Below are 25711 nucleotides of genomic sequence, written 5' to 3'. Positions count from 1 at the left end.
ATTCCTGCCCACTGTGTACTGATTCCTGCCCACTGTGGACTGATTCCTAACCACTGTGGACTGATTCCTGCCCACTGTGGACTGATTCCTGCCCACTGTGTACTGATTCCTGCCCACTGTGGACTGATTCTTGCCCACGGTGGACTGATTCCTGCCCACGGTGGACTGATTCCTGCCCACTGTGGACTGATTCCTGCCCACGGTGGACTGATTCCTGCACACTTTGGGCAGGAATCAGGCTGATCTTCCATTGTACAATGCTGCATTGTAAATGATTAAGAGTGAACTACCTTTTTTTAAAAAAAATGTTTACATTCCTCATTTAAGGTCTGAATTAGAGCTAAACACAAGTGCTTTTGCATGACCTAAAGAAGCATCTTGAACTGATCTCGTACGCAGAGCATCCACACAACTTGCATACATATTTAGATATACGCTCCCTTGTGTTTGGATAGTTGATCTGGGTGCTAACACACAAGCACAGTGCCGGGCAGACACACGGTAAGCACACCCTTGTGAGTGCATCTTATGAGTAAGACTGGAAATAATTTATTTATAAATTGGAGACATAAAAATTTGCACCAACATAAACCGGGTGAACGCTCATCATCATCGTTATCATTATCATCATCATCATCAACATTTATTTATATAGAGCCAGCAAATTCCGTAGCGCTTTACAATATAATTTATTTACATTTTGCCACCAATGTGGTACAGATAATATTTTTACCATTCACATAGAGCTTACAGTCTAAATTCCCACGCAAACATGGGGAGACCATACAAGCTACACACAGATAAGGCCCCGGTCAGGAATCGAACTCATGACCGCACCGCTGTGAGGCAGAGGTGCTAACCAGAGACTGGGGGGCAGTGGAGCCCCCGGCTTGGTCACATAGTGGGCTACCTTGGGCTGGATCATGTTGCCAGCTGCATTTTTTTTTCATTTAAAATATTCCTAATAGGCTTCTGAGTCAAGTCTCACCCTCCCGGGCTAAAATTTGTCAGTACTCCCATGGTGCTAATCATATATGTAAACACAAGTGTACAAAGGAGTCTTTGCTGATACCCATAAAGGGAATATTTATGTTCATCTCTAAATTAGGCCTTTAATGTGGCCTTGAACAAAGATCTATGTAATTAAAGTGAATCTGTTGCCTTGACAGGCAGCCATTTTGTGAGCTGGACCAATATCCCACCTCTCAATTCACTAGGAACTGGTGACATTACTGAGGCTGAATTCCCATGAATATTGTCTCAGCACACTAATTGGCTCCTCCACTGTGAGTGAGCGAAGGCTGAACTTTAAGTACATATATAAGTGTAATGTATTGTCCAACTGATGCCCAGAAAACTGACATGTATAGAAAACACATACACTGGGGGTTGGTTGCTAGTGGCAAAAACAGACCCAGAATAAGGGGTAGATGTACCAAACCTTCTAAAAAGGAAAAGTGGAGATGTTACCCATGGCAACCAATCAGGTTCTAGCTATCATTTTCTAGACTGTACTGGATAAATGATAGCTGGAATCTGATTGATTGCTATGGGCAACCTCTCAGCTTTTCCTATTTAGAAGATTTAGTAAATCTATCCCTCAATCTCAATAGCACTAAAACAGCAATAATGCCAAATTATTATTATTAAATACAGCTAAATATCTGTTAGGGTGATGATGGAGAGAAAGACGGCTGTGTTCTCGGTGTGTGGAGGAATTCTGTAGGGTTGTACAGCAGATGGACAACTGTGTTACCTTATTAGTACTGTCTTCGCTTTCATCATCATGGACATTTTTGGGTTATTTATTTTATTTGCTTCTTTAAAGTCAACACCAGTATAAAATAAGTAAATAAACAAAACAACAAAAAGCTAAACAGAAACATAAATGGGTAAAATATATACAAATGTATAAAGTTTAAAAAAAAAAAAAGTTAAAACCTCCATTCGACATTCAGCCTGTCCATGTCACCTCTGATGACACGAGACCGCCGTTCATTTCATTTTACCATCTAATTTCTAATTACTTGGCGAGAAAGGTTTGAGCAGAACAAATTCCTTTTGTAATCTACTTCTGATTGAAAACTGTCTTCCATTTGAATACAATAGAATTGTTTTTTTTTGTTTTTTTTTATTTGTTCAAGTTAGCCTCCGATAAGTAATTTAAATCAAAAACTCCTAACCTTGTTAGCATCTGGACTTATTTCCATAATAACAACCCCTTCAGAACCTACAAAGTGATGAATAATTGACAACAAATGAAATGTTTTGATAGTTGTCGGCACAAAGCATGTTTAATGTTTTCTGTTGCTTCCTAGCTAATTATGTAGATGACACATTTGTCAGACCCTGACTGCCATTAGAAATGTGTTTCCAGAGGGGAGAAAAGCAGGCTATTCATAGAGTAATTAACTGCAATGCTCAATGACCTGTGAGAGATTCAAATGGCTGCCAGTTCAGGCATTGTTTTGTTACAGAAGCAGAGGGGTAATTAAAATTCCGAATTACAGTGCTATGATGAAGCATTTGTTTGTTGACAGTATACTTTTCCTCTAGTTTGTTAATTCTTTTTTAAATTGCTTCTAATCCATTTTTATAGCTTTATGAGTTGTGTGTTTGAATATTTACTGACAACTAATATTATTGCAAATTGTTTTTAGATGAAGCCCCAAGCGTTTGGCACTTTTGCAGTAGCACAAGGTGGGTGGGATTGAAATTCTGCTCACCCCTCGCACTGACAGCCGTGCACTACGTGTCATCCTATCAATTCGGATTCATTGGGCTTTGCGACACGGCAGCGTTAAATTGGACAATGCCGTAAATTTGGACTTAAGTAGTAGAAGTTCAACTTATTATTATTATTATTATTATTATTATTATTATTATTATTATTATAAGTAGTAGTAGTAGTAGTAATATTTTATAGCTTTATTTATATTTATTATTTATATGTTATCATATACTGTAGCAAAGTACAATATATCAGATAACTTTATTCAGACACGTCAATCCCTTCCCCAGTGGAGCTTGCAATCTAATTTTCTTTACCACGGCACACAAACACAATCTCTAGAGTCAATTTATTCAGAAGCCAATTAGGCTAGCAGTATGTCTACCAGCACCCGGAGGAAATCTGGGCAAACACATGGAGAACATACAAACTCCACAAAAATAGCACATTGGTCAAAAAACGAAACCCACGGCCGCAGTGATAACTAAAGGAGTGAATATTTCTCTGTAGAGCATCTATGTCTCTTTTCAATTTTAAGTTATGCAAATAGTGCCTATTAATATAATATGACATCATTGCATAAAAACATTTTGACATCTGTAAAACATCAAATAAGAATTAGTAAAATACCAGATGTAGTCATCATTTCTATCTTTCCCACAGAGTTTAGGTGGAACCTGACATTTTTATGTTTCTACTGCTACATGTACCTAGAGAGCTTGCTAGCATTAGACAGAAATGTAAGGAAACTGACAGGCTGGTACAGGCATTTCCAGTGCCCCCCTCCCCCCAGACCCCTGCTGAGAATTTGCGCTTGAGCAGGGAGTCCGGAAGACCTACTCAGATTTCGGGAGTCTCCTGGACATTCTGGGAGAGTGGGCAAGTATGACTTAAATGGGTTTTAAAATATATCTCTCCCAACCTACACCCTTTATAGCTGATGATAATATGTGAGCTGTGATATACTATTGTGCTATCAGGTACGTCATAGGGGCACAGGGCAGCTGGAGTACAGACACTTACTGCAGATATAACCACTTACAGCCAAGACCCTGTGGCCCACTAGTCTGGGAGACTCATGCATTTTGGGTGAAATGGGAGGGGCTTTGATGATGCAATTCAATATGAATTGAGTCATCATGGCTCCCCCACTGCGTGATGATGCTAATGACACCCTTGAGCAGTGGGGGCTTGACTATGATAATCGGAGGGAGGAGTGAGTCCAAAAAGTAAGACTATGCCCTATGAATAGTCAGGCACATCAAACACAGCTCCGGTGGGGCTTACTATCTGATTTCCCTACCACAGACACACAAACACATGCAAACACAGGGAGAACATGTCAACTTCATGTAGACAGCGTCATAGGTAGGATTGGACTGAAGCCTGCAGAGCCAGGATGCAGCAATACCAACCACAATGCCACCGCGCAGCACCCAGCTAATTGCGTTACTGAGACTGACTGGCACACAGGAGTTTAAGGTTACAAAACACGTTGCTAATAATCAATTTTTAAAAATTTACTTTAAAAAAAAAAAAAAGTAGAAATGACTGTGCTCAAGTCTCAAGGTCTGGACCACTGGTTCAAGGGCCAATCAAGGCCCCTGCTGCATTCTAAGTGCTCATCCTTCTGGGGTGACTTTTAATATTCTTATAAAGGACAGTGTTGGTTGCACTATTATAACACACAAATGTTCAGTGATGTCAATTTATGAAGAGCTTCTCTTCATAACGTCATATATGTTTACATGTTCACATACATGACAATTGAGCAAGTTCCAGAACCATCTGCACATCTAATATGTCCAATCATTGTAGTTTTGAAGACTAAACTAAAAAGTATTTTATATATGCAATAATGTCTCTCTTTAAATATAATTCTCAAAACATTTATTTGACCATATAGTGGCACAAAGCAACGAGGGTTATCTAATAACAAAGTTCAAAGGTGCAAATCTGCACTAAAACTTTAACAACCAACCAGATATTAGCTTTTATCCATGTATTGTAAGATAGACAACGCAAGCTAATGTCTGATTGGTTGTTATGGCTTTAGCACAACTATGCAGTTTTGAGCAATGTTAGTAACTAACCTTACGTGACTTGTGATAAACTAATTGTGTACAATTGGGGGGCACGTTATTTCGTAGGATTCTATTGATTGGTTAACAGATCATGTCTCTACTTACTGATTACAAGTGATACCATCATTGCAGTTTATATAGATAATATATACAGGACTTTATAAGTCTATTAATTTCACTTGTGCGTTATATGATAATACCATCACACCTGCTAATGAGATAGGAGTAACCTATAAATAAGTTTATTAGACATTTACTGGGGGACAGCTTTCGCATCCGCAAAGAAATAAAAACGCAATATGCCTCATAAAAGCAATTAATCCCCAGCTGGGTGAAACATCCAATTGAGCTGGCAAAAAAACGAGAGGATGTTTTTTCTATTAGGATGATATGACAAAGCGAACATTGATTTTGATTCAAGTGAAATGACAGCGGCATAGAGTGAGCTCTGATTATCCTGAAGACACTGTCAGCTGGGATTGATTCCCTCTCTCTTCCTTCATATAACGACTCCTGTAATACAGCTGACCCCAAATCATGTTACCTTGTCATGTCTCTGCACGGATCAACAGGAGACGGGCCGAAAATAGCTCAATACTGACCTTGAACTTGACAGTAGTAGGAAGCATTTGTGCAGTTAATATCTGGCATTTAAATGGAATGTGCTGGAATTCTTAAGAGGAGCACAAGGGGGCAGACCGGTACTATGAAATACAGGGATATATTAATGATACTTCTGCACTATACAATGAAAGTCATCTTTTAGGAGCATCGTATTGCTGGAATTACTCTACTTTGCAACAAGCATAATGATATTTTAGATTTCTCTTTATATTGTAGTAATGACAGTTGTGTTTGTATTAAGGGTTGTTTCTTTTAAGTCATTATTGATTTATTTAAATACATTTATTTTATCAGCTGACCTGCGTGATCTGTGTTACGAATAAGCACAGAGGAACTCAGTTACATTATTTACAGCTGCACTCCCGGTAAACCATGGGAGTTATTATATAAAGGGCTGCTGAGAAGTGTGTGAACGGTGAGGACCAATAAGTAGCTGCTAGCTCTGCACTTGGGCTTCTTATTGGTCCATGTGACTTTGAGGATACCGGGCTTATGTGTGGCTCATTTTCCGACTAGCTGGTCAGCCCAAAGGCATCCTTGCTGGCCGAGGGCGCCCGGTAATGGTCCAAGTTTGGTATCTCGGTATCTCTGTAAATTATTTTTAAATTTTGGCAACTATGTTCTGGGGGTCATGAGTTCAATTCCCGACCATGGCCTTATCTGTGTGGAGTTTGTATGTTCTCCCTGTGTTTGCGTGGGTTTCCTCCAGGTGCTCCGGTTTCCTCCCACACTCCAAAAACCTACTGGTAGGTTAATTGGCTGCTTTCAAAATTGACCCTAGTCTCCCCCTCCCTGTCTGTGTGTGTCTATATTAGGGAATTTAGACTGTAAGCTCCAATGGGGCAGGGACTGATGTGAGTGAGTTCTCTGTACAGCGCTGCGGAATTAGTGGCGCTATATAAATAAATGATGATGATGATGGTTTTCTTCTGAGAATCCTGTTCTTTTTGTTTCAAGAAATTATTAAACGCTAATTCCACTGGAATGTTGGAGATGGATTTCTCATACTTTCTTGCTTGAATGGTATAGATACCGTGCCTTGGGTACCCTTCTTCTGGGCTGGAGTGAGCCCTTCTGAAATTGAGCCTCCACAACAGAGTCCATGTTGGTCCAGTCTCCCTATAGTCCAGGCTGCCATTTCAGTCAACTAATTTAATAACAGTTGAGACTCTCAGCAACAATAGTTTCTGTGCTGGGGCCTTCAATGGCAAATACTTGGGTGGATGATTGGGTAGGAGGTCCGACACTCTCTGCAACAAGCTCTACAGATCATGTCCTCCTTCATGGAGATCCAATTTAATCAGGGTTTCCCTTGGCGGAGAGAGGTGTAGGGTTTCAGGAGATTGAACCCGTCTATTCAAGTAACGGGGGTTTGCAAACTAATTCTCAAAACAAACCTATAGACAATCCTGATTTTTGCAGCCCAGTCATCGTATCATGATAGGGGCATGGCCTTACCAAGGCCATTCAACTATGAACGTTAGCAGGTGTGTAAATCCACTTTTTAGAAAGTGTAATTATCCTTACAATAGATCTGCCGATCCCACAAACCTGGATGCAGCTGACATTCAGTCGGCACATGATGAGCGCAAACTGCCTGCCCTACAAACCACATCTGAGTGGGACTAACCTATCCCAAGTCACCATTACGAGCCAAAAATTGTCAGTTTGGAAATTTTTGCAAGGGCAACGTGGCAATTAGCAAATGCATGGTATGTACATCCTGCGCTGATCCAGCTTCGGACGTAAGTCCTTTTGCGTGCTGTATCATGCGTGAAAATGGCTCTGTGCATGCTGAGAAACGGACCTAACGCTAATGAATGCAATTCCATGTAATTCATGTCTGAAAGCCAATGAGACTTACAACTGCCTGCGGCAGAACAAGGGAGAGAATGGAAGGATGAACGTAGACAACGTACAGTGAGGGCGTGGCTACATTGATGTGTCCGATTCAAGTGTTGGGATTCTCTAATATACACGGTTTGTAGCCGTATCATATGTACCAGCTATAGTGCAGGTATAAACGCCGACTGATAGTGATGACTGACACGGCATAGTCTTTGTATTAACAACTACACATATGTGGGCCGCAACATAGCACGGAACATATGTTTGCATGAACATGTGTATGCGGATTGTATGTACAGTACGCTAACAACATCCTGATGAATGTGTGTACTGTATTATATATATATATATATATATATATATATATATATATATATAAATACTCTTCATATTATTAAGAACTGTTAATTTATTTTATAGAATAATTTTTTTTCATGTGTTTTGATTGGACATTATATTCCACATATGCATGTGCCTATACTGCAGTGTGTTCTGTCTGTCTAGATACGACAAGTAATGTAAAGCTAGAGCATACGTATACCCAGATTCCAATGGAACGTATACTGAGATCTCCTTGTATTTGAATACGGTCAGAACCACACCCAAGTTTTTAAACGCAAGTTGCGTGCAGGTTATTATCCGAAGATGAACCAGGTCCAGCATGTGAACAAAGGTTTAGTCACTTAGTCGTAAATCTAGCATTGTCCTTGCTGATGGTGATGATGATGTACATGTTCATCGTTCTGGAATTGAAGTTGTGCCTTCATTACTCAGGGCCTGATTCAAGTCCTGGGTGTAAATGTATCAAGAGAGTTTTCCGGCGGGTTTGAAAAACCAATCATATTCTAGCTATCATTTATTAAAAGCATTCTACAAAATGATAGCTAGAATCTGATTGGTTGCTATAGGCAACATCTCCGCTTTTCAAACCCACCAGAAAACTCTCAGCTTGATACATTTACCCCCAGGCGTACGACCGTTTGCGTAGCGTATCTTGTGTGTTTTCACAAAAGCCAAACTTCTGATGAAAAATAATTGTAAGTACAAATCTGCACTTATAGGAAGTAATGTTTATATTGAGCGTATTTACACCCCTAGTCAATTTGTAACGTATCTTCAGAAAAGCTTTGATTTGAATGCAGGAACTACTAAAAATTTGTATACTCTTTTTAAACACGTTAATTACAGCTACTTTACGTCCGGAGTTGAAGCAGACCTTTAGGGGGTAATTCAATTCCCCCCTTAACTACGCAGCGCTAAACCTATTACCGTTAGTAGGGAAATTTTAACACTGATTTCTGCTTGCGGCTTAGGGAACCGTCAGCAAAAAGCACCCTCTTTAGCTTTCACTTGCTGTGTTGGGTTGCCTGCTGCACCTACAGAGATTGTGGATAACAGAAAGTTAGCGGGGAGGGCAATCAGGAACTGGGATACCACAAATTGGAGTGAATTGAAGCAAATAGTGATTTGAAAGCAGAATTGAAATTTTGCTGCGTTCTGCAAATTTTGAGCTGTAATTACTAATTAACAGAATTTCGGAGACTTCAAACAACGTTACCCCTGACCTGCAATTTAAGGATAGGATGTATAGAGGTGCTCACACTATATAATAGCAGGAAAATATTTCAATAGAAAGTCCACCTTCAGATAACTTCAAAGAGGTTCAAAGAAGTATGGACCAAGTTGGAGTAAGACCTTCATCAGTTTGAACTGGCTCATAGTGTCAGGTAATCTATTTGTCGTACAGGTGGAGTGGGGTCATATTATATTGCAGAATAGCTGTCCAAAATTTTATAAATCTTTACATTTATTAGGAGCAGAAAGAAGTAGAAATGTATTCAGTAAAATTTGTGGGTAGATGCAAGTAATTTAAAATTGGCTGAAAGTGGAAAAGCCCCTTAGTTGAGCTTATGACATAGCAATGTTGCTTAATATACTGTATAAATATTTATAGTTGTCTGAGAATTTTAAAACAAATAAAATGCATTTAAATTAAGCTCACATAATGCAAATGTAAATATTATTGTACTATATACAAACCACAGATGCACTTTAATTTACAGTTATGCCTAGACTTTTATGAACCGCTTAATCATGTGATCTCACGTCACGTCTGATGAGGTCAGGGTTCACATACTAAGAGTTCATGCCACTAATCGGTTTCTTTTAAAGGGAACCTATAATGGATTTTATTTGTTTTTTGTTATTTTTGTAAATGTTAGGTAAATTGTAGGTTTTTAGTGTACAGGATTACTATGGTAGGTTTGCCTCTTTGCCAATTTACATGCCATATATGGTGGGGTGAGATTAAGGCGTCTGCTCAATTTTGTTTCTATCGAAAACGGGCACATTTTTGTGGATACTCCTTGTTCTCCAAAGTACGTATACATTACATTTGGGCTTTGATAGAAACAGTAGCCTTGCTTAAAGCAGCTCTGTAGGGTATGGTGAAAACCTTTTATCCAGAATACCATTGACTGGATACCCAGACACTGGTCCGCACAGCCGTTTCTCCTGGTGCGCCATGGATGAAAACCGGTGCTGTGTGAAGCTCTAGAGTAGAGAGTGTGAGCAGATGAACCAATCAGATGCAGCTATCACAGCAATCGTGGCTTCTGATTCGACCTCCTGCTCACACAGCCACTCTGCAGCAACTTAGTAACGAGCTTAAACAAATTGCTGGATGAAGTGGTAAGGCAGCTATAATCTGGGCCTCCTTTATTCGCCATCTAGTGGACAATGTGTGTAGAGACATCTTTAAAGTTGTGGTGGATTCCTCTCATGGTTAATAACCGAGAGTCCCTCAAATCAAGTTCTCTATTTACATCTGTATTTTCATGTCATGTATACATGGTCCTAATAATATTTTGATGATCACATTTGTCAGGAATGCTGTCAGTAAATCCATGGATTTGTTACGAGCCGCCACGCTACTCGCAAAGTCTCGTTCTGTTCTTCCGTCCTGGCTGGTTGCTAGGCAGCCGTGATGCTTCTTTCGGCCACTATTGTGGTCAGGTGATTTCTCTCCCCTTATCCCTGCAGAAGGGCTTGCACTCATGAAAGCCTTACGATTGTCCTCCAGGAGTGTAATGGCATGGAGGGCTTAGCTGGTGATAGTGCTTGTTACTGCATTCGTGAAGCCTTCTGTGCTGCTCAATATTGATTGCTTATTACCTGTTGCCTGACCTTTCCCTGTTCCTGGATATTCTCTGTCTGCTGCCCGCCCTGACCTTAGCTTGTCTCCGGTTTCTCTTGTTCGCTGCCCGCCCTGACCTTTGGCTTTGTCTCTGGACCTCCTTGCTCGCTGCTTGCCCTGACCTTTGGCTTGTCGTTGGTTACTCCTGCTCGTTGTCTGCCCCGACCAATTGCATTCACCTGGGTAATTCTTGTGTACTCCGCCTGGTTTACAACTACTCGATCCATCAGTTTCTGCCAGTCTCTGCACCTCCTGGCTAGCTTCCTACAAAGCTAAATCTTCACTACTCTGAGCTGGGGGAATCTAAGTGCCTGTGAGAATATCAATCTCTATGGGAAAGGCTCCTGCTATAGGTGAAGACTTCTCTCTCATACCTTGTTCTAATGTTTTCCATTTATTCCAGAAATATTTTAGTTACTTTCAGGGCCTGATTCATTAAGGAAATGTGGACAAAACCATGGTACAATACAAGGGGTGCAAATTAGTTTATTATTTTGCACACAAGATAAATACTGGCTGTTTTTTTATGTAGCACACAAATACTTGATAGCTTTATCTTTACACTGACATTTAAAGTTGATCTAGGACATGCGTTAAGTTGATTTTATAGGAGAGGTTTGCCAAGAAATGAGCCACCTCTCAGCCACTGCTGCCCCTAGGCACAGTCCTGCTGTGCCTAATTCTAAAATAGCTCTGGATCCCTGACTGTGGCAGATGAATTCTCTAACTTCTGTGGCTATATATCAATTAACATCTGTATTTAGAAAAGGGGGTATTTAATAACATGCTGGAAAGAGCAATCATGTGATGAACTCCAATGCACCAATCAGAGTTAAGCTTTTATCAATCTATATTCCTTATAATATAATCTATTATATGATTGGTTGTTACAGCACATCCATGCTATCTATTACTGTATCAGATAATTCCCCTGTGTGTGCTATAAGTCTACCATAAGACTATTATAAGTCTAGCTAGCTCATCTTTGCATTTAAAGGTATGCAAGCAAGAATAAAATAGCAATTACTGACAATACTGTTCAAGCTCTTGCTGTAGTGGAACTTGGCTTGAGATCATTTGCCCCCGGCTAAACACAACATGTCTCCTGATTCACATATCTCGCAGAATCACATAGCAGCACCAATTTCTCTATTTGTTTAAGTGCTGATTGGTTGGGGGAAAGGCAGAGGTAGAAATGTATCTCACTTTCTCACAGAAAAAAAAAAATATTTTCCTTAAGGGAGTACTGAAATACACACTGCTTACTAGATACAAGCTGTTTGAAAAGGTGTTTGGCTGCTGAAATCCAATAAAATCAATTCAAAAAGGTATTCTCTACTCTGGGGTCCTGAGATTGTGTTTATTGTTGCCATCTGTTAAACTGCCTTTCAGGTCTGCATTGCTAAATAATCCCCGTTTTCCTTAAAAGACACTTATACAATCCATGTGCTTTTGCAAAAAAAACAAAATAAAAATACATTAACCCAAGACTGGGATTCTTTAAAAATGATTATATTTATCCTTGGTGCGATTAGTCTGCGAATTATCTTGCTTTGCAGCCAAGAGCGATCCCAATGATGACTGATGATCGTGTTTCTATTGGAGGATGCACGGTGGCTCAGTGGTTAGCACTTCTGCCTTATAGCACTGGGGTCATGGGTTCAATTCCCAACCATGGCCTTATCTGTGTGGAGTTTGTATGTTCACCTCGTGTTTGTGTGGGTTTCCTCCGGGTGCTCCGGTTTCCTCCCACACTCCAAAAATATACTGGTAGGTTAATTGGCTGCTATCAAACTTGACCCTAGTCTCTCCCTCTCTGTCTGTCTGTGAGTGTGTGTCTATATTAGGGAGTTTGGACTGTAAGCTCTAAAGGGGCAGGGACTGATGTGAATGAGTTCTCTGTACAGCGCTGCGGAATTAGTGGCGCTATATAAATAAGTGATGATGATGATGATGATATTCACTCACGGTTTTGGTTTAGAATAACACTTGTAAGGCTCCGACATATGGTTATTGAACCCTTTGTAAACTGGGTGTCTCTGTCAAATTCTTGGCATCAACATCTCATAATTATTGTTATTCCATACATTTGTTTTTCTCATATCTTCACATCCTCCACATATCCTTCTATCTCTGTAATTAATGCAGTTCCAACGCATCTGATTAATGTCTACAAGACCATGGCCGGACAGCACTCTAGTTATGAAATTAATTCCAAAATTAAATCTGTTTACATAGACTTTGTGGCTGGTTCCATCTTTCCCCCACAAAAATGGGAAGAGATAACATATTGTATGAAGTCGTTTCTATTATTGGTATATTATTGTAAATGTATGTATTGTCAATTCAATGTATTTTTGAGACAGCCTGTTTGTGTAACACTCTAAAACATGAAATCACATTAGAAACAGCCCCTGATCACAGCCGGACATGGGGATGGTGTAACCTTGACCACTGCATTCTTTTGCTAGCAGGAAAGTGTGTTTGGGTGTGTTAGAGATTATAGGGAAACTGTCCCAATGATGAAACTTGCATAATTGGGAATCCCAAGTTACTGTAAATTGTGTTTAAATCTAAATGTTACCTCTTAGCCTTGTTCTCTCTGCCCAGTTCTAATTTTCAGCAAGTTAAAAAACATTACTACATGAAACATATCATGACCAAAGCAATGAAACTTATTTAAAAATGGTTCTTGCTGATTGATTCAAGCAAGGTAAACAGGTTCGAACTTTATGGCTACTGTGTATAGAATTTTTAACAGTTTTCCATGTGAACAGCCAGCCTTGAACCATGAATTGCAAACTCAAATACATTAATGTTTACTGTAACCATTTAAGCTCAAATAGATAACATTTATAGTTTATTTGCATTTTTTAAGAATCGCATAGAGAACAAGATATCTGGAACTGTGTATATGTTCAATATACAAAACAGATACATTGTTGTTGTTGGGAAGATAATCTTTGCACTAATCCAACTTGTTACAAAGTAAAGTGTTGCTTAGTTTGAAGATGACAGAAATGAGACAAAGGGTTGGCAAAGGTGCATTTTGCAGTCATTAGAGGTGTAAGGGCCATTCACGTGCTGCAAAATGACTTGAATTTTGCACCAGCTTAGAGCTGTCTGTCTTTGGGTTTCATTCTATGCTTCTAAAGGAAGACATTTACACCTTCATGTTGCAGTGTGTTGGAGAGCGTATTTCAGGCACACTCTGAGCGATGTAATAAAAACGCTTCACACACGCAAAAGTGAGACGTAGTGAAAATAGTCCTGATTTCCCCTCACTCTCCTAATTATTATAGGCCATAAATGATGCTAAAATGGGCTGCATTTTATGATAAAAAAAAATCTACAATTTTAGTATAAAGAAAGCGGTGGTTTAGGGTAGAAGGTTGGACATTAAAGTGACATTAAGCCTCACGCACAGTGTGCATCTGCAGATCTTCCTGCGTCTCTGCACTTCTATTGCGCAGTTGTCTCACGACAGAGGTGAGTGTGCGTCAAACTGCTGTGCGCATTCAGTGCCTGTATACATGAGGCCCAATCAAAGCAAATGTCTAATTGTTCGCTATGTTTTTTATGTTCATATTTGCACCTGTCCTTTCAGCAATGTTAGTAATAATCCTGCATCTTTTTTTTTTTTTCTGGTTGATATTCATCCATAATACTGCGCTAATGTTCTGTTTGCAGTTCTCAAGATTTGTCCTTATTCAGTATTTAAGGATAGATGTACAGTACTACTTCTCTTATCTGCCTAGTGCATTTCTCAATATCTGCTTTTATCCAGCATAACTTCACAGTACTATGTTTCTTAGAGCAACGTTCATATGTAACTCTCAGAGACTTTCATCCACATGTTAACGTCATATAAAAAGGAACGGAATATGTAATGATCTAGATGTGTGTTGGCACTTGCCATATGCAACGTGAATTTGCATAGATTAGGAATAGTCATTGATCTTTTTTTTCAAATATTAGCATTGTACAATTAGATTAGCTATTATTTCAAAACACTAAAATTGTTTGCCTGTTTTTTTGTCTAAATTTACATATTTTACACTTGGTATTTCTGCCAGACCAAGGCATATATTTTGGCACTGGATGCCATTCACTAGAGACATCAGACTGGCATCGCGATTCTCATGTTGGCACAAAGTTCCTGGCTTCAGCTCACATCACCTGAACAACACAAGTCCTTATATTCTACATATGTGTAAATTATTTCTGCCCATTAAATCTATATGTTTATTGTAGGATCTTGGATTAAGAGCATAGAGTTTTATTATAATAAGTGGCACATTGGTTAACACATACTACACTACATACTACATACTACACGAGATGCAGAGGTATGAGGTATGAAAATTATAGGTGGGCATAACTTGATGCCATTTACATCATCGAGCGGGCAGACATTGCTCATGGTGGCACTAATTCCATCATCACCTTTTATTACATTGGTCAATGTAAAATTCTGCAAATGTACAGCTTGAGTATGTATAACGCCACCAATCCCAAAGTATAGGATAAATCTGGATTTCCAGCCGGAACATATAAAATCATTGTGCAAAACAGGTGTGTGACATTACAAAACTGCATTCGCTTTCTAGTGTTGCACTTTCTTAAATGACACTTGGGGCTAGATTTACTAAACTGCGGGTTTGAAAAAGTGGAGATGTTGTCTATAGCAACCAATCAGATTCTAGCTGTCATTTTGTAGAATGCGCTAAATAATTGACAGCTAGAATCTGATTAGTTGCTATAGGCACCATCTTCACTTTTTCAAACCCGCGGTTTAGTAAATCTAGCCCTTGGTGGCTATAGTTTTTGTGACAGGGGTTATGAAAGACGTTTAAGAATCAAATGAGACAAGTCTGTAGGTGTAGTTCAGTTTGTACAGATAATGGACTGTGATTTACAACTAGAAGTCACAACTTCCACCCTTTATAGCGACTGTTTAATGGCCTCAGTTTTTGCCAATTTTGCATCTCTGATTAAGGGATAAAGATGCCGTCTATTACAAGTCGCTTTTTAAACACATATTACATTTCACTGTCATGATTTATGGGTAAACATTTATATTTCTGTGTTGGGGTTCACCTCTTGTGGACACAAGTGCCCACTCACGTCTTCTCCCCGAGGCGTCCAATGAGTGTGTTTTGTTGTGGTGTAACAGAGTATGAAATGTGACCAAGATGTTAATTACAGCTGATTGGAGGGCTGTCCCGACTTGTCCAATCAGCTTCCACTGACATATAAAATAGTTCAGGTCATTATATCTGTAGAAAATAATGATCAGAGGTTATGGATAAATGCATCCCAAAATTCTTGGGTTCTCAGCGGATCCATCTCCACCACTTCTTGGAGCCGGAGTCCTCTTTTAGAAAGACCTAAAAAGAGAGATAATAAACAGAGTTTTTACGTATTTCCCAGTTAAATTATTCCTCTCGGGTGTTGCGGGAATTCAATGCTGAATTGGGCAGTTGAGCAGCCAAGTGAGGCTTCTCAATCTTCTCATTAACTATCCCCATTGTATCACTGCCCTAGATTCATTCATTACATGTCCTATTCTCTTTAAAATAGGCATCGCTTTGTATATGCAATGTCTAAATTTCTAAAATATTAATCACAGGTTTACTGAAAGGACTATCTATTATAATGGTATGTTGATCCTCTAATTTGAATCTTGCATTAATAATAAAAAAAAAAACGATAACTCCGAGATCTTAGAAGTCGTCTCAATAGCGTCGGTGAATCACTCTCACTTACCCTACATGTTAATAACACGAAGAGCTGACACTTCAGAAAACAGGCCTGCAAAATACAGAAAATAAGCTATGACATTTTCTTCCTCCCCCAAAGGAGTAACTGCCACCAACCAAAGTATTTCCATGAAAGCGCTTTTGCTTTAGATGCAGAATATTAAGAGAGCAAAACACTTTAGGACACAGTCTTGTCACCAGATGTTTCTTTGCCTGTAATGTGTTTGTTAAGCGGTGTTCTTTTATATAGGTCACGTAAAGTTTCACTTTGTGAGACGCCAGTGTCTTTCAAACTTACGAATATGCCGGTGGTTTTGTTACGCTGCTAGGGAACAGCTGAGCATAGGATTAGTTGTGTTATAATAATTTGTTATTGTACGTTGTATATTTATTATATCATTAGGTTATTTATAAGCATGGAAAGCTGAAACATACAACTGTGTCTTATACATCAATGCCACTGTTTTTCATGTCACATATAGTGAGATATAGGATAATGTAGTTTAGCAAAAGAATATAAGTACCGAGTAAAATGTTTATCGATAGGTAGGCAGAAGAATATGGTTCCCGCAGGTATCATGGCGCAGGTGGTCATGTACGAAGAGCACAAGGTAAACGGCACAGAAGATCTATGGATGATGGTGCAGATATGTTTGCAAGTTGACACATACACTGGTGCATGAGCCGATTGAGCCAGTTCGTAGACCATCTGTGAAGGATATTGCACAATTACAACCATCATCATCATCATCACCATTTATTTATATAGCGCCACTAATTCCGCAGCGCTGTACAGAGAACTCACTCACATCAGTCCCTGCCCCATTGGGGCTTTTAGCCTAAATTCCCTAACACACACACACACACACACAGACAGACTAGGGTCAATTTGTTAGCAGCCAATTAACCTACTGGTATGTTTTTGAAGTGTGGGAGGAAACCGGAGCACCTGGAGGAAACCCACGGAAACACGGGAGAACATACAAACTCCACACAGATAAGGCAATGGTTGGGAATTGAACTCATGACCCCAGTGCTGTAAGGCAGAAGTGCTAACCACTTAGCCACCATGCTGCCCAATGTACACTAAGCACTTGCTAATAATGCACTGTACACCACAATGATTAACGAGCTTCATTTATTTCAAGTGAAAAATATTTAATTTCCCTTTTTTGAAAATCATTGGTTTACCTGCAATCAGTGCTTTTTTTTGTCGTAGAACTCACCGAAACTGAGGTCCGGCACCTTTTTTTGACAGATTTTCCAAGTTTTAAAAGTAACTTTTGAACATTTGATGTTTGGTCCACGTGGACTGGAATCGCCCTGTTGAGCGTAGCAGGTCGGCGGCAAAATCATTAAAACGGTGCATGGGGGCTGCTTGTGTGTCGAGTCCGATGCATGCGTACTTCGTCCGCGCCGGCACTGCTCGGCTTGAGGCGCTGCTCAGCTTGTGATTGGTCGTGTGGTCGCGCGCTGAGTGTTTATTGCGGACAGCAACCGTTATGTTTCGATACACAACTGACGTGTGTGGGTGTGTGTACAGTGATTGGCTACGTGATGTGAGTTCCGGAACCTTTTTTCTTACAAAAAAAGAACTGCCTGCAAGTATAAGGGATAATTTAGAGTTGGATACAAGGGCATTGGTGCGTCACATACAATGTGTTGCACTGCACATATTCACAACTAGGGAAGGTAGAAGCAAGTTAAGCACGCCGCTTCCAGATGCTTCTTATTTAGGGGCTCGCTTTAGCCTTAAATCCCCAGAAAAGAGCAGTTTTCTGGGGATAAACGCATTTTTAAGTATGGTTGTTATTTATAACTATAAGACTGCAGTAGAAATCAGAGATATCTGCTGCAGTCCCACTATTATTTTACGCAGAAGCAGTCCCCATAGGTATGAAAGATTTTTGGAACTTTTCCCTGCTGGCTAACGTCATCTTCAGATGGTGTCAGCCGTTGAAGCCTATGGGGAGAGCATTGCGGTAGAGGGATCTTCGGATCCCTCACCGCAGCTCACCTGCTCTCCCCTACCGTCACTATCACAAACATGACCCTACGTCACACAGACTGGAGAGAACGGGAGCTTTAAGGTAAGTGAAATCATCGCTGGGACAACCTTTTATTGAAAGTGCTGCCCCAGGATGATTTTTATTAAATGGGGCAGTAAAATCGTTGCGGTGACAAATGATAATTAATAAGGCAAAGCTCTGTTAATTAATAACTGGGTATATGTATCTTTATAACACCTTCCTTACCAAGCATAACTTCTGCACTTAGAAAAGATGGGTTCATTTTCCTGTTAAATATGATGATCATTTGCTCCGGACGCATTGATACACCGGATTTAAGGTTATGAGTAACTCAAAATACAGTTGAGGAAACGTAAGTGTGTAACTAAGTGTGTAACTAAGTGTGTAACTAAGTGTGTACATAAGTGTGTATGTAAGTGTGTACATAAGTGTGTACATAAATCTGTAGGCGAATATTTACATTTGTACTAACAGGTATCTTTTATGTTCAACTACAAATCATTTATGAATCGCCCGCATTGTGTCTTATTTAGGTCTTATTTGTGTCTAGATGGAGATTTAGATGAAATTATTATAAAGATCTGATTTCTTCTGAAGCAGTCTCAATTTCAGGTCAATTTATACAGCTAAAAAGCCTGCAGAACCCCCGGAAAAACTGGCACTGCTTTAAATATGCTTAATAACCACTCTTTTCTGATGATTTCACTGTCCCATGCAGCAATGTGAAATCTCAATATTGATTATTGGTAACGTAACCTGTGCGTCATTGTCCCTATCACACATTGGTGGAGAATGCCTTCTGTGTCACTCATCGTCTTACACAAAATGTGTTCACTCATCAATCATCATCACCATTTATTTATATAGCGCCACTGATTCCACAGCGCTGTACAGAGAACTCACTCACATCAGTCCCAGCCTCATTGGAGCTTACAGTCTAAATTCCTTAATATACACACACACAGAGACAGAGAGAGACTAGGGTCAATTTTGATAGCAGTCAATTATCCTACCAGTATGTTTTTGGAGTGTGGGAGGAAACCGGAGCACCCAGAGGAAACCCATGCAAACACGGGGAGAACTTTCAAACTCCACACAGGCCATGGTCAGGAATTGAACTCATGACCCCAGCGATGTGAGACAGAAGCGCTAACCACTTAGCCACCGTGCTGCCCAATGAACTTTATTTCAATGTATAAACCCACACACTGTCCCACCGTTGCATTGTCTACAAATATAATTATAGGATGTCTCAATGGCACTCGCTCCAAATTTAACCCCACCCATTCATGAAAAGTCTTGAGACGCAGAGAGGGCATGTTTCCATGGAGAGTTAAGCAATTTAGCGTCTGGGGAACTGACCCTACAACCATCGTTGACACTGCACTCACTCCAATGCGGCACCTTTGCTACTTCTTACAGCGGCAAGCTGGAGGTGGGAGCGACATCCTCCATTCCTCATATTGTGAGTGCAGCACTCGGTTGTGACATCATAGCCAGACGTCAAACTGCCAGGATAGAGCTGCCATAGAGGAGGATAGAGCTGCCATAGAGGAGGATACAGCCGCCAGTTTCACGTAAGAGGCTCCTGGCTGCTTCTCTTTCACGTCAGCGGGTGGCACTCCATGTGGGGCATTATGTCACTCATTCAGTGTCTTATGTGCCCCCTAAACGTTAGCACCCTAGGTTTGCCAAATGGTAGTGCTGACCCTGCCTAGATCCCATCTCATTTCACCCAGCAGAGGATGTTCTGATCCAAATGTTCCAATTATCCCCTATTGTAGTGATCTGCCCAGAACTGATAATTTTTTTAAAATGAACCCTTTTCATCAGTTAATTGAGCCCGGCAACTGCAAAAGGAAAATCATCATAACATTTAGGGTCAGATTCAGTTAGCCACGATGTTCCTCAGGCTACACACTTTTTCTAATACTGCAGTAGAAATCTCTGCTGATTTTTCCTCGCGCCTCTATGGGGCGCACGGAAAAATGAGCAGAGATTTCTGTCTCCGGAATGTCCGCGAGACACTAATTGAATTCCCCTCTTAGGTCAGAGCATTTAATACCAGGTGTGGTAAAGTCTGGTGACAAATATCGCCGGAAATAATAATAATTTTTGCTGGTGATATTCTTTAGTACCTATGAGATCAATAGACACCAGGTAAAAGAAAGTAATTAATTATTTAAGAACTTGTGATACTTCGCTAACTTTACGCCAGTTGCGCTTTGAACAAGTATTGACTTTCTCCTCTTTTAATAAAAGTACAAATCTTATTTTATTTTTTTCAGATATCTCGCCATCGAAGGAATCACTCTCAACACTACGTGACCGAGCACACCATTTCTAAAGATGTTCTAGTAAGTTTTGCCCACTATTGAGAAGAGTTGTGCATTCCAATACCAAAATGTCATAAATGTCTGTTTCATTGGCTGGATTATTCAGAGCTGGATTAAGACCCACAGCCCAGCATTACATTAATAGCCTACTTCCCACTCAAATTGCTATAGAGACCCCCCCTGGCTATAAATTAATAGCATTTACATTTAATAAATATACCTATTTCCCACAAACCAGTACTGCCATTAAATAAATCATATTCGCATTTAATAACTAGACCTCATTCTCCCCAAACACAGCACTACCTTCCATTAATAGCCCTCAAACAACCCCAGCATTAAATTATAAATCCTATCACCCCACCTTAAACTAATAATCCCCACTATTATATTAAATAGCCCCACCAATAAATTAAATAGACCCAGCATCACCCCACAAATAAAATAGCATCAATAATATAAATAGCCCCCATCCACACTCCACCATTACATTAATAGTCTACCTCCCACCCCCATTACATTAATACCCCCTCCCTCTCTTCCCTCACACATTATATTCCTTACCTTGTTACAGCTGCGCTGTGTTGGAGAGGAAGACTCTTCAGTCTGCCTCTCTTGTAGCCTGCTCACATGGGACTGCACCTGTCATGTGGTGCACGTCCCATGTGATATCTGTCAGCAATGGGTATAGGAGGAGGCCACTCATAGGGGAAGGGTGAAAGGAACGGGTCATATGATCCTTAGCCAAATGAGAGAAGGGGGCTGGTCCCAGAGAAAGGAGCAGCCACCAAGTATCACATTGTACCATATTGTCCCCCAGCTGGCACCCCTGAAGAGTACCTGGTCTAGGGGGTGGCCCTGACAGAGAGGGGCCCTGGCACCACCCCCTTAATCTGGCTCTGGGATCACTGGAATTATTATTATATTATATTATTATATAGCACTGCTATGCCTGGAGAGTCTCTCAAATTGCTGCAAAATCCTAAAAAAGCAGATCCACAATATAAAGTTTCCAATGTGCTTTGGAGCTGGACCAGTTATCTCCTGCATGTTACTGTTCCTGGACCGGTCTCCCTCCTGGACCAGTTGTCTCCTGTATGTTACTGTTCCCAGTAAGGCTGCGGAGGGACAGTATTACATGTACAGTGAGCTGAAAGCTAAGACATAAACAGACGGAGACAGCCCTGAGACTGAAGCCTAAGATGCAGTCTACTGTTGACCCTCTCCCAAACAGGAGACCAGGGTAAAGATGGGGCAATAGGCGGTACAACAATTGTTGATTCACAAATATTTATTTAAGTATATAATTTATCATCAATTAAAAAAAACAAGCACACCTGTCCTTACAGTGATAGGTCCACTCTAAGGACGATGAGCAATTCCTGAGAATTCTAAAGAAGAATTCTAAAGAAGTTTTGTATGTACAAACATTCTCAGCAGCTAGATATATTATACAGTATGTTCTAAATACATGCTGGCGTCCCCCAGGCTAGATATATAGGATTCTTCAGCACTGAGGAACTATTCATGTCTAAAGGGGGAGACAAGGAAGTTATAATACAGTAACTCAACAAATAATAAAATTACATACCCCTTTATGGTAACAATGTTCCTTTAAAACTGAAACACAATATCAACCAACCTGATATTTGCTTGGGGCTATATAAAGCTTGAATTGATTGTAGCAAGTTGTAAATTGGGGGTTAGTGTCAATAATTCACGCTAAGATTTACTCAAAATTTATATTTCTTTTGTATTTTAATTGTCACCATAGTGTTAAAACATGTATCTATTCAATTAATATAAAGTTAGACCCAAAATATAAAAACTGTAAATAAAGGGTGAGATGATACTGCTTTCTAATTGTGATCAGACATACTGTAGATCATCTTATTATGAATGCAAATGTAGCTGTGGGACAGAAGAATACAGGATTAGGCATTTGGGGGTAAATTTATCAAACATTCTAAACAGGAGAAGTGGAAGTTTTACCTGACCAATCAGATTTTATAGAATGCACTAGATAAATGATAGCTAGAATCTGATTGGTCCTCCCTCCATTCTGAGTAAAAATAGTGGAACGTGTTGAATAGAGGTCAATGAGCCTATGGAGAGCACAATTACTAATTTAGGAAATATTCAGAAAGCCATTTTTATCAGCTCTGAATTTTGCAAACTATAAAGTGTTTAGGGCAACATCTACCTAAGGACCAGAATGTGTTTAGAATTTTTTTATTGATCCTAAAGACACCTATAACAGATTTACTCACAAATAGTATATCAATTAATCTATGATTTATAAAAAAAAAACAGATTCATAGATGCTGCCATTATAATTATTCCGGCTCATTCCCTGGCTGTTTGGAGTTAGGTTACTAAGAAACATTTTCAACTGTTTATTTAATGTCCTTTATATCTAATTGTTTCAGTGAAACCATATTGGGTCGCCTTAGGATATTTTCCTGTTTATTTTTTTTTTGCTAACCTTCCCTCAGCTGGAAAGATGCAAGAAGGGCAACAATTGAAAGGAATGATGGAAATTCTTTCAGGCAGGTTGAATACTGCACGAAGAAGAACTCTGCGGAAACATGTGCAGATTTCTGACAATCCTAGCATCTGTCTAATGAAGCTCTGTGAGGCTATTTTGATACATTTAGACTCTAATACAGGGGAACAAGACATGAACTGTGTTCTATAAAAAGTGCGAACGTATCTCCAGGCAGCTGAGCAAATATAAAAAAGTATTTAACAGATATTTTGCAACTGTAATACAGAACATTGTTTAGTTTGTTCTTGACAGGAGTTTGCTCTGATAACTTGAAGTTGGGCTTCATATGAAAAATGTTTGCCCCATAGTCCCCTAGCTGTGCAGGGCTTCAGTGGTAAGCCCTGCTGGAGAAAACTTGTATCTCCACTACTAACAGCCCGATTCCCCTTTAACTTATTGTGTGGCTGTCCTTATATCATGCCTCCATCCCAGCTGCCTGCCCTCTATACACTAGAAGAGGAATGGTCCATGCAGACAGTCAACATTGTGAGCTTGCTGCTGATGAGCCTATTATAGGGCATGATTTACGGGAGAGTCTGAGAGTTTGGGGCACAAGGGACATTTAAGAATGGGGATTTGAATACAGATATTTTACATTTATGTTTACTGGTCTTTTTTTTTTACAGTTTTTAATAGAACTGGAGCCCAATCTTAAATTGTCACACTGACACCCTTGCAATGTTCTGTATTAGAGTCACAAAAGTACTACTAAATAGTTTTATTTTTGCTAATGGACCTGAAGATAAATTTACAGTTCTTATGGAACACAGTTCATGTCTTGATCCACTGTACTACAATATAAATGAGGAGATTTCCATCTTTAGTATTTAGTAAATTGGATTTTATTTGCTCTCCTTCAACTCTCACGTTTCTTTATGTTTGTATAACATCAGCTTTTTGTTGATGATGCTGTTGGATGGGACATAAACAAGCTCTCCAGATACAATTGTCTAGAGTGCTGAGAGCACAGAATAGCTGTAGCATCCTAGGGTATCTAAAATAGCAGGTGGAATCCATATATGTAGAGGGGTAACTACTGCTGGAGCAGCCCAGGTGGGTACTAAGGGGCCCGACAGCGTGAAGTCCCAGTTATGTAGCTCTATGTAATCTGCAGGGTCCTACCTGGCTCTTCAGAGCAGGGGGCCCCTAGAGTGGATGGACCGGTAACACCTGACCCCTCCCAATTATTCTATGGAGCCTGGTGACTGAGACTTTTGCGCCTTAACATATAGGAGCATGGAATATAGCCAGAAATGTAAAGCAATAAGCAGGGACACCGGGGCCCGATCCTCCCTGTGTAGTAGGAGGAGCCACCAACCTGATGTGGCCACGGCTTCTTTGGTATCTATTTAAAGATCCCCAAGAAGTTGTTGTGCCGGGGTCTGAAATTCCTCTTGGTGGCCCTGGCCATGAATTTAGGAGAAGTTATGGAGAGAGTGTATTAACCAATAAATTAAAATGATCTAAAGGTGGAAACCCCCTTTAAGGAAAATCCAGATCGAAATCTTAAGTATTTTTTTTAAACAATGAAAATTCTGGCGACTTTGTGGGCTCAAGATGCAGCTTATCGGTTCATCCTCTTGTATTGTCATTCAGACACAGAACAACTAAGTGATGTCACTGATTCCTTGTAAGTTGATTGGCTGCTCTGAGTCTGTGTATTCAAAGGTTATGCTTTAAGAATTAAATATAACGGCATTGGGGACCAATTGCATTAATAGGAAAATGTTTGGTATTGAACATTTTGTGCAAATAATGTTTGCATTTACATCTTGTCAAATTTGCAGGTGTGATTTTGCAGAATATAAATATTATGATATATATTTGTATCAATAATGAAATGTTTGGACTAAGCAATTGTGCATGTATTCAGGTGATAGAAGAAAAGATAATAATATCAATAGCAATTAGTTCTACAACTACTAGTAAAAAAACATAATAATATGATATGCCTAGCTACATTAAATATTTAAAGTCACTTCTAAAGTGTGTTGTCCTTATGAAAGCTATGTGTCTGGTCTTAAGCTGGTCTTAAGCTCTTCAATGACATCTCATATATTTATGAGCTAAGTGCACTCTTTGCAATAATCTAATTGGTGTTAACTAGCAAGCCATGTAATGTAAATACTGCAACACAGAACACTTCATCTGCATGCTAAATGTTTCTCAAAACTCTGCACAGCCTATGATTGAAAAGTTATGGCTTCTTGTAATTACAGGTAAGCCAAAATAAAGAAGGAATTTTAAATAAAACCAAGATAACGGACAAAGGGAAGAAATTAAGGTAAGGCACATATTAAGTGTATAATTTAAACACAAGCTAGAACATTTAGGACATTCTGCACTTAGTTACAAGAGTGTTAAAATTTGGAGCTGCTCCCATAGGACAAATAGAATGTACTTACTTGGTTTTATAGTATACTGCCATCTAGTGTTTCTTATGCAGAATACAGCTAATGTTTACAGATTACAGTCATGGCCAAAAGATTTGAGAATGACACAAATATTATTTTTCACAGTCAAGACTGCTGCATCAGTTTTTATGATGGCAA

At 39.6% G+C, this 25711-nt stretch overlaps 1 protein-coding gene across 1 annotated transcript in view; it reads left to right on the top strand.

The window, feature by feature from the left end:
* Positions 1-25711, top strand: part of ARHGAP15 (Rho GTPase activating protein 15) — a 391192-nt gene that overhangs the window by 30254 nt on the left and 335227 nt on the right. Inside the window, exons 3-4 of the mRNA XM_075180935.1 lie at positions 20564-20632; positions 25379-25443. Of these exons, the coding sequence (XP_075037036.1) occupies positions 20564-20632; positions 25379-25443 (134 nt within the window). The remainder of the gene's footprint in view (positions 1-20563; positions 20633-25378; positions 25444-25711) is intronic.

This window comes from Mixophyes fleayi, chromosome 7 (genome assembly GCF_038048845.1).
Source record: "Mixophyes fleayi isolate aMixFle1 chromosome 7, aMixFle1.hap1, whole genome shotgun sequence".
Taxonomy (NCBI): domain Eukaryota; kingdom Metazoa; phylum Chordata; class Amphibia; order Anura; family Limnodynastidae; genus Mixophyes; species Mixophyes fleayi.
The sequence above is the reverse complement of the archived record's forward strand: the minus strand, read 5'-3'. Positions and strand labels throughout refer to the sequence as shown.